Below are 10,797 nucleotides of genomic sequence, written 5' to 3' on the forward strand. Positions count from 1 at the left end.
GCTTCTTCTTCAAGGGACAGAAGCTATCCAAAACCAGATTTAAAAGGGATGTTTAACATTTGATGATTCACTAATAAAATTTGACCAAATCTGTAGAACCAAGTAATTTCTCAAATAGAACATGACTTAAAATCTAGAAAAAATAGTAAATTATAACAATTCAGATACATTGGACCATTCCTCATGAGAAAAAACTACCAAGAAGATTAGAGAAAAATACAGAAAAACAAACTGAGAGTGTGCTATAACCATTAAGTCAGAGCTCCAGTACTTAGAGTAAAATATGTTGATTATCATACAGTTAAACCATAAATATGCAGTCTAACATTGATAAGTGTCATTATTTCTATCCCTCTATATATATTTTTTTTAAAATAATGCAAAGAAATAATTGTTTATATCCTTTTTTCATGGTTTTATAATGATTATTCCTACAGTCTACATTCACACTTAAGATAGCCTCTCTTCAAAACAGCAATGCAGATGGGTGTTGTCAGCATACCCATACTTCAATGTGACTGTTCTGTGAGATGACATGTAAAAAGTTGTGTGCTGTTCTTAAACATATAATGTGGGAAATATAACAATATGAATGAATTCAGGAAGTGCAGTGGGCGGGGCTAAGATGACCTGGGCAAATGAGCAGGTCATGTAAGTTCGCACAAGGTCACAAGCTGATCTCTGAGATTTCTTATTCAGGTTTTGTAAATGAGAAGAGTTCGTGGTTCCGTCAATTATGACAAGTCTCTTAGGTCCAGAACCAGCAACATAATCCCCAACCATCACTCCATCACCACCGTGTTGAACTGTGGTTATGATGGTCATTTTCTGAAAGGCGATGTTAGTTCAGTGAACTTCTGGATGAGTCGTTCATGGATTCTTGCAGCTGGCCAATTGTTATAGATTAACCAATATTTCATGTTTTTCTCCCCTCATTTCTGTTTAATAGCTCTTATTTTGAATCAATAAAAAAATCAATGATCCAAAAGGAAAATTACATACAGTCACAAAGCCTTGAAAATGAATTTGATCTGTTCTGAATTTGTTTACATTCTGACATATGGTTTGCTTATTCAGATCTTTTTGCCTACTTCTTGTGTGTCATACTGGTTCTATTTAAGTGATTTCTGAATTTTACAGATCAGGCAACAAACAGGCTTGTGTGTGGCTCGATAACACTTGGCTGAAAACGTATGGTCAATCACAAGTAATTCATGATTTAATAAGGGAGGCAAAGATAGGTAATGTTTGTAAATTTAAAAATTTGTTTGCTTATCCAGCTTGTTGGATGTGACAAAAAAAGCAAGTCCTGCAAGTTCTTACCGTTCGTAAATTGTGAAAATGTGTTTTTACACATGTATCCCCTGATGTCTGCGTATGCAGCCTCCTCTGCTTCATATTGTTGCTCTCTTCCATGGAGCCGAGCACGGCCAACTGTTCCTCCAGGCCCCACAGGCCCTCAGCGGCGCCTGCTGCAGGAGGGGAGGTGTAAAGTGCACCGAGACACCGTGTGGCGCGGGCTGGGTGATCCCTCCCACGTCTCCCTTTTACTCATGTTGTCCCAAATGGAGGCAGACACCCGGCCAACTGGTGTCAATGCTCCTCCGCCAAAAACCACTGAGTCACTGAGAAAAACGGGGAGGAGAGTCTCTAAATCCTCTCTTTCCCCTTTTGAATTTTGTTAATTCGGCTTGCTGATTATATCTGAGGAACAGAACATCCATTCCATCCTAATGTATAATGATGAGTTTGACTTGAATGTTTGTTTGCTCCATTACTCTGTTCAAAGATTCACACCTCATCTTTGATCTTTTTTTCTTTTATTCTGTAAGACCCCATGAAGAATAGAGGGTATATTTCACCTGAAAAACTACATTTCTTTAGATAAATTCACATCTCAAGATATTATAAGCTTCAAAGATTGGACAAAATATTTGTTGTTTACAAAAATTTATTCATACAAATCATACAACACCTTTTTTTTAGACATTTATTGACTCAAACTTTATAGTAATCTAATATTCACTTTCCACACAGTAATATATGTATGTATCTCTGAAGAATAATTCATTTTTGTAAGGCTATTGGCGCTTTCATTATTATACATGTAATATTTCTTGGGGGATCTGCCACCTTCCCCCTCCCCCGCTGTTTTCACAAAAACATAGAGCTCTAAAACAAAGTGCCAAACAAAAAGCAGTGCAAGGAGGAATTTTTAATGTCTAAAGATCCTATCAAACACAGAGATGAAAATGACAAAAAAATTAGTGATGAAGTGTGCGCCAAAGATGTGCAGCATTGTAGGGCCACTAAATAGCCATCCATGATTCATGGCATTTTTTATTTATTTCTTTTTTTTTTCTTTTTTCTTTTTTTTTTTTGTTACAGTCGATGCAGGGCACCACAGCTGCAAACTGCTCCCCTGCGTCACAAAGCCTGTAAAGAAAAATTGATACAGTAACAGAGGGATGGAACAACTTTAATCCTGTTTTCTTTTTATTCCTCATACAGGAAATTAACGAATTAGAATATCGTCAATGAGATGATTTCTTTCAGAAATTCAATTTAAAAAATTTGTCATACGCTCTCCAGGTTCATTACACATTGAGTGATACATCTTGAAAAGTTTCTGTATATTTTGATTTAAGCATGCATGATAGAAAATCCCAAAACTCAATATTAAAAATAAACAAACAAAAAATTCAACATTACATTAAACTTTTAATAGAGAAATGTAAGGTTATAGAAGACAATCAAAGTGAAAAGCAGCAAATTGGCAGTTGTTCAGCAAGCAATCATTTGCACGTAAAATGAGGATAAACCACTGGAGAAGCTGCTTGTTCTCACATTTAAGGAAAGCTGAGTGGAAGAGAAAATTGTGCTAGAAGAAAATGCACGAGTAGAAGTGGGATGTCTACAACCATGGGATGATTGTGACACACTTTAAAACTGCAGCAATCCAATTCTGAATCTAGCACTGTCAATAGGAGGAATAAGGACACCAGGACCTACAATACAGACAAGATGAAATCCATTATTATGCACAGCCATTCTGTGCAGCATAATCTCTGTTGTTTGCGCACCTCTTTCTAATGTACATTTTTCTTCCACTCAACTTTCTTTTGGTAGACTTGCCTCCAGAACTTTTTAAATAGCAGGCTTCTTTGGAAATATGGTTTTGTGGCTTGCTCTATTTGAGCCACATAGTAATGATTATCTGCTGGACAACTATCTTTTTTTAAAAATTAGTTTAGTCTAAATGCTTGTTTTTTGTTTGTTTGTTTTTTATTAGATTTTCATAAAACCAAAAAGAAATATGTCACTCCATGTGTAATGAATCTACAATATCTAATACTTGAAACTGACATTTTGTATTGAATTTGTGACATAAATGTACGTTTGGGGATATTTCAGATTAACTCACCTGGAAGTGAGTAATGTTTTGGTTAACTTTGCCTGAAAATCAGCTGATATTTTTGCCTGCTTCCCCTCAGTTTATGTGCTTTCTGGCCTTAATATGTCATCACTTACAACAGCTTTTGTGCCTATCGTTGCAGGCAGAAGTCGTGAGATGGTTATTTGGAAGTATCTTTAAAAAGTAATAATAGGCTTTAATAGATTCCATCAGATTGAGCAACAATAAAGTACATTCAAAACAAGGTCCAACAAACTACTTGTTTAGAAGAGTAAGTGAGAACAGAGCACAAAACATCCATCAATGGTAGATATGTATGTACGCAGAAGTCAGAAAGCAAGCAAAACCATCTAGTTGTCTGCACAGATGCAATGAGCTGGTGCAATTACTTTAATCATGCAGTCTGCTTGGAGTTTGTACAGCGGTTCACATGACAGAAAATAGGGAAGCACAATAGATCCAGAGTTCAAACCACTTTGTTTGTCCCTTACACAGGACAAACTGATGGGGAAAACCACGTAACAAGAATGGTTTATTTTGGGAATTTGTTTGCTTGTTGTTTGCTTTTTATGCTTGAAATGTCATTGATACTTATTATATGGACAAAGAGATGAGAGAAAATCTCCAAACACATTGGATTGACGTTGGTAGATACAAAGCATTGCCACTTTACATGAGTCAAAAGTGGAGGATCTCTTTGTAAACATTGCTGAAGTGGGAGGAAAGAATTAGGAAAAAGTAAAAACAAATTCTTTGTTTCTCCTCTCAAATCTGATATTTTCTACTTTTGGAAATCATCTGAATCTAACTGGACATGGGCTCATTTCAGAGAGGTGTCTATAAACTTACAAATAGTCATATGTTTATTTGTCTGAGGCAGAAAGGTATCATAGCTTAATGATTTTGTAGAAAATTTTGCAAATCCAAAGAGCAGTAGAAACTTAATATAAACTGTCAAAGGGGCAGGGATTTAATTAATTTTACCTCATTAAAACACTCTAAAAATGTTCACACCTGGTGATTCAACACTATATTTACTGATAATAATCTTCTATGTTTAATATAAAGTGGATTAATTAATGTGTACTAATTCTCAGACATAACACAATAAAAATGCTTGATTAAATAATTTTTTAGATGAAAACTAAAGGAGTAATTTGCAAAAGTAAAAAAAGAAAATCTTAACTCAGCTACCTTGTAAATGAAGATCTGTAAGTCTCTTGTTGTGCTGCCATTTGCAAAGTTATTGTAGTCTCTTTTTTTTTATTCTCACCAAAGCTGAGATACTTTACTGTTATTTGAACAGTGAGATCAGTTTTTGCATCATTTTAACTTGATTATTTGTTTGCATTTTCTCATTTATGTATTAATTGTGCATAATGTATTTCTTCTTTTTGGTTTTACATGTTTGTTGTTTTTTACCATGTGCATTGGGATCAGGGTTGTGGAATAGGTTAGAGGGAAAAGTATTTTTGCTGTGATGAGCATTCAGTGCAAGCAGAGCTTTTGCATGATGTTATGAGTTTAAGTATTTTTAATATTGGGTCTTTTTAGTGATATCTGAGAAGCAGTCAAACATATTTATGGTACATATGATACATGAGATCTGCAGGGCGGTTGAATTTTTTTTATCCAGTCATTGCAGCTAGTTTAGCCAGTGATCAAAGTATTATATACTATAAGTCAAATTTATAAGAAGGTGTTGCTGCTGTATCTTCCTATGACATTTGACCTCAAGGTAGATATGTAGGAGAGTGACAGGGTAACACTGAAGGTTTATAATATTCACTTTCACTAAGGCACATAAGAATTATAATTAAAGGCTTTCTAGTGAAATATGAATCTTAAAAAGAATTAGTCTTCGTTTAGTTGCTAATTGTCATTCACTTACATTATTTTAATGTATCATATTGCAATGAATCAAACTATAAAATGTGAAGGGAAGCCTTTGTTCCTCTTATTTTAGCTTCTTTTCTCCAGGTCAATGTAAAAGGTCTTCATCTAGTCAAGCCAGCTTCTTAATCCTACATGTAGCAGCCAGTAGCAAGACATTTCTCTGTATTTTATATGTTTGAACACTAAAAGAGCCTGCTTTCCGTCAGCACTTTGTGTGTCACTGGAATAATAACATGCGAAACATCATGGGTGCTGATAAGTAGTTTTTACCTGTAACTTTTACTAGGTTCTATATGAACAGAGGCCACTTTGGAAACTAAAGAATTCTGATTTCAGGGGGTGGTGTTCTATTTACAACCAGAAATTATGAATAATAACATTTCCATGTAGTAAGAGAACACAATAAAATACTCTTTGGTGTCTGGAGGACATGTTTTTAGGGAAAAGGGTCCACTTTTCACTGGCTGTGTGATATTCAGTTTGATCAAAATACTTTAATTAGAGGGAATTTTAGTTGGTAAGTGTATCTAATCTTATTGAAATTGGGGATTCTGTATTTTCAAATAAGCAGATTGTTGGAAGTGTAACGAGAAATGAATTATATAAGGTACAAAGTAAATACACTACAACCTACTATGCACCATATCAACATTCTCAAAGATTTCAAACTAGATCAGGACTGAAAAACAAGTCAGTCTAGACCCACTCCACGTTTTCTATTTTAGAGAAGACTCAGCTGCAGCTGTGCTAAATCACTGCTCATAAATAATTACAATGTTCACAATAAAGTATTTGGTTTATAATGTGGGAGAACTGCTCTTACTCAAAGTTTTATTCACACAAACTCACTTGAAACCCCAACTATACAATTATCAGTAGTCTTTTGTGAAATATAGAGAAGCCATGCTTACATTAGCCTAGCATTAAAGTATACAAAAGCTCAACAAAACAAAATGTATTGGGCCTTTAGCTTGGGCTATTTTCTTTACTTAGGTCTCTGTAAACTTCAGTTTAGCTACACAACTACTCTTTCCCCTGTGTTTTGATCACATTCACATCTGCACTGTCTCTGGGATTCCACAATTAGCAACCTTGCAAAGCCTATGCTGTGCCAACAGGTGGCAATAACGTCAATAATACCTCAAATTTCCAAAGGAAAATATCCCGAGCATAGCCAAAGCTGTGTTAGGCAACAGATTTATCCTAAAACAGCTGCAGCTACTGTCAGGAGAATGTGAAGCAGATGTGGAAAGACATTCAAATATGCCTCATTTTTGTTGTAGTATCTAGTACAGAAACAAAGGTGGCCAGGCTCAACGTGGGCAATTACATTATCATGTCTGCTACACTCAGATATCTTGCACACACATAAACATCTCAACTATTCATTTTAGAAAATATTTCTCAATGTTAACTCTTTTTTCTTTTTTGGCAAAACTTCATATACTTGTGGACTTGATGTGCAAATGCATCAGTTTCTGTTTTCCAAAATATCTGTGTTAATGTGGCCAGACCCTTCTACTGCTCAAAGGATATATTCACTTTCCTACAAACTCACTAATCTGCAGCATTTTTCCACTACAGGTAAAATAGATAGTATCTTTACATTACCTCTCTTTAAAAAGTGTAACCTGCCACTTTAACTTCAAAGGTTACGTCAGATTGACCAATTTCCTTTTCTCAGTCATCTTTAGCAACCTGCGTTCCTGTTGTCTGTGAGCCAGAAGCACAGATGAGGTGAAAGGAGAGTTTGATTCAAGAGTCTAAAACAACCTCACAAAGTGAGAAAAAAAGAATAGAACAAAGAAAAAAAAGAAGAAGGGACTTGAGAAGTCCCAGTTTCGGGAAAGAGCCGGAAACTCACCGAAAATTCGGGAGAAAACTGTTTCAGCCAGTCTCCCAAAAAAGCATCAAGCTCATCCCCGTCCGGGAGGGCGTCAAAGTCTATCGCTTGTAGGATATGGTGAATACCTATGTCTTCAAGGCTGTTGTGAATAAAGACAACTAAACTCTTAATGTCATGTTTCAGGGAGGAAAAAAAGCAGCATTTAATGCATTGATAATTTTTTAAGCTGTTTATTTCCCTCTTGTTTCTGTCTTTGCTAAAAGTTTAAAAGACAGAACTATCAGAACAGATTTTCATGTTAGACCAGAGGCATATTTTCTCTCTAAATGAACAAAAAATGGTCCACATTGGAAATAAGTGCATCCTTAAGTGCTTCAAGTACAAAATGAAAACAATATTATCAAAATATTCATTTAATGGCTTACTTCATACATAAATACATGTCTTAGAAACACAAAAAGCGATCCACTGATTGGTAAAATCTCCAAAATGACTTCATCTGGGACTGAACACATTTGATATTTTTTATTTATTTATTTTTTTGAGGGAGGGAGGCGGAGGGGTTCTCTATACTCAGGAGGCTTAGTGGGAGATGCTACAAATACGCCATCCGCCGTCCTTTGTTTCTAATTCTCTGTCTGTACCTTTTCCCCAGGACTGCCGCCAGGTATTTCTTGACAGCCATTTGCTTCCTGTAGCGGCTGTAGCTGTCTGTGAAGATCCCGTCTGAGTGTCGCTTGGAGAGGGGCTCCGAGCTGTCGTCCAGCGTTTTGCCCCCACTGTAGGAGGTAAAATAGGGAGCCATGTTACAGAGGGTCTGTGCTGGGCACATATACAGTACATTTCAATAACCCTAAACCCTAGAATAATAACATGGCTGATTAAGATTGTCAGGAGAAGACCTGGAATGAAGAATCCTGACCAAAATTAAGGATTTCAGTGTGCATTTTCCACAAACTGCATCCACCCACATCCCTCCAATCAGAATCCACTGGGATTTAGTCCCATAAATTATTCAGTGGGAAATAAATCTAAAACTGTTTAACTTAATTCTCCCCTACCGCTTTTTCCACAGCAGCCAGCTTAAAAAGTAACACTTCCGAAATTAATCAAAGAACAGTTTGCTCCTCTTCCTGGCGATTTCATGATGAGCTGATTTAGTAGGAAGGGGTGGGGGCACATATTTGGCATCACATTGAGGGAAAACAATTACACCACAGACATATTACAGCATGAGTTATGAGCATTTAAAGACCCAGCACACAGAAACAAAGACGCACAGAGAAAAAAGAAACGGCAGATTTAAAGAAAAAAAGAGACGAACAAGAAGATTCTTACCCTACACGTTTTGCCATCAGAGAATGAAGGTATTTCCTTGCTGATAACTGACCCAGCGCTTTCCTGTAGGCTTTATTAAACATGCCGTCTGCATGCCTTTCCATTCTGGGATGATATAGATAGCCACACAGTAAAAATCACCACACACACTGAACGTAGCCAAAACTCTACAGGGCAGCAAATATCCATCCTATGACCCTATTTTCAGATAAAAAATTTGGCAAAATGCTAAAGATAAATCATGAGATTTTGTTAATTTTGTTTAATTTCTAAAATATTGTACTTTAATTGAAAGATGGTATATATATGGTATGTATGTGATATATAAAATTGTTGGTCTTACTTATCTTCTGTCTAGATTTATTTTTATAATAAGCTTTTTTCTGACTGAAATTGTTAAAGGCATCTCCAAATAGTAAATTAAACTATGACAAATGAAATACAAGATCCGCTGGGAAATACGGAAACATTTTGACAATACTTTGATTTTACACAGAACAGATACATGGACAGAAATACAGAAACAACATGTTCAACAGGGATGTCTCATACACTAATGAATGACAAAGTTATGTTCTCCAGTTTTGCTTGTTGAAAACAAAGTCACCTTTTCTCTGATGGGTAGAACATGGTGAAGACGTCGTCTGCGACAGAAGACGGGCTCCTCACCTCCAACTGATCTCCATCATAATCCAGGGAGGGCAAGGAGTTGCCACCCTCATCATAAAGCTCACTGTCAAGTCTAAAATTTTATTTTAAAAAAGGAGACAAGAATTTTACAACCTAAACAAACTTTATTTGGAAAGAGTTAATTTTTTAGTCTCTGTACAGGAAACAGTGTCTTATTGCTGTTTATCGTATCCATTTTGCTCCAGTTTAATTCCTATTAATTATACATCCAGATAGATTTATCGATTAATTGCCAGGTCAGCTTAAGGCTGTGCCACAGGAGCCTAAACTACATTACCTCCTCTCCCTGGTAAATGTATCTCAGCCCTATAGATTGTCTGTCAGTTGATGTTATCCTGTAATAAGCTGTAATACTCACAGACATAACTTGTAGATCTCGTACTTGCTGCTGCACTTGTACAGTAAAGGGATTTTCAATCAGTTCTACCAATAAATAAGTGCTAAAATGACTACATACCTTATGCTTGGAAAGCTTATTCCTACAGGCGAGCAGTTGATGCTGTGATGCATTATGATTCCATAGATGAGCAGTGCTAAAGTTGCTTTACTAGACATGGTTCTGCTGGGGAAAAAAATGAAAGAAAATAACTATGAGACTATAACAGTGATCCTAATGATATTATTTAATTAAATTAAATTCTGATTTTCATGAAAAGAAAAAAAAGCACAATCAGAAGATGTTTTGATCAAAAATTATATCACTTTTACGCTGCGTAAAAGCGCCTCTTCTTACCAGTTTCGAGACGATAGACACGATCTTCCGAGGACCTCAGCTAGGAGAGTGAGATAGGATCTCTATCTCAGTCTCTCTCACTCTCTCTCTCTCTTTCTCTGGGAAGTGTTTCTTCAGCGTCCTTGTTGGGATTGTGCAGCGTACCGTGCGCCCTCAGCTCAGCTTTTTTCTTTCTTTTTATTTATTTATTTTTTTTGTTTTTACGGACGGGACAGAAAACTCCACAGCAGCAGCTGCTGTCTCCGTCAAAACTTTCCTGAGTCTTGTGAAGTTACCTCTCTTTTGGTTTTTAATCCATGAATTCGAAAGGCTCGTCTCTTTGCACTTATCATGTTGCCAGAAGGGGTGGGAGTTAGAGTTAGAGGTGGGGTGTGGAGGTGGATGGTTGCGTCATCTCCCCCTCCCTTTCTCTGTCCCATATGAGCGCAGACGTCTTCCTCGTCAATGAAAGACTCAGAGACGACTTATAAAAAAAAAAGAAAGAAAGGAGCGAATGGCTTTTCAATTCAAACATCATCATTAATTAAACCGTGAATTAATGTCAACAGCTGACGTCACGCCATAAAAAGTGTCACGTGACGGGCCTTCGGAGGCTGTTGTGGGCTGGATAGGAGCTGTTCGCAACTGGAAGTGCTGAAATGAGCTTTAGATGCAAGAACAACACAAACGGGAGGAAGTAATTTATTTTATCAGGCTACTTTCAATTATGTTTCCCTTAAGTTTCCATTTGACCATTAAGATGTTCAAACAACTCAATACTGAAGCATATTGTTCAAAAGTTTTTGATAAATCTATATAATACAATTAGTCATTTTTAAAGAACTACAATATTACTATTTTTTTTAATAAAGCACTTTAAAAACAACAACAACAGCAGTG

The 10,797-nt window shown here is 36.3% G+C and overlaps 1 protein-coding gene across 4 annotated transcripts; it reads right to left on the bottom strand.

The window, feature by feature from the left end:
• Positions 1-1,787: 1,787 nt before the first annotated feature.
• adcyap1a (adenylate cyclase activating polypeptide 1a) lies at positions 1,788-10,229 on the bottom strand. 4 transcript variants are annotated; one of them, XM_044105311.1, is made up of 7 exons: positions 9,919-10,229; positions 9,643-9,747; positions 9,103-9,237; positions 8,496-8,600; positions 7,802-7,936; positions 7,176-7,296; positions 1,788-2,436 (listed from the first exon to the last, which is right to left on the bottom strand). In XM_044105311.1, the coding sequence occupies exons 2-7, from the start codon at positions 9,738-9,740 to the stop codon at positions 2,428-2,430; spliced, it is 603 nt and encodes a 200-aa protein (XP_043961246.1). In that variant the 5' UTR covers positions 9,741-9,747; positions 9,919-10,229; the 3' UTR covers positions 1,788-2,427. The 4 variants fall into 4 exon arrangements, with proteins under 4 accessions (XP_043961246.1, XP_043961245.1, XP_043961247.1 ...); XM_044105310.1 differs by lacking the exon at positions 1,788-2,436 and having other exon boundaries at positions 3,244-7,296; XM_044105312.1 differs by lacking the exons at positions 1,788-2,436; positions 8,496-8,600 and having other exon boundaries at positions 3,244-7,296.
• Between the last annotated feature and the right edge of the window lie 568 nt (positions 10,230-10,797).

The sequence above is a fragment of the Gambusia affinis genome, linkage group LG21, assembly GCF_019740435.1.
Source record: "Gambusia affinis linkage group LG21, SWU_Gaff_1.0, whole genome shotgun sequence".
In the NCBI taxonomy this organism is placed as follows: Eukaryota; Metazoa; Chordata; class Actinopteri; order Cyprinodontiformes; family Poeciliidae; genus Gambusia; species Gambusia affinis.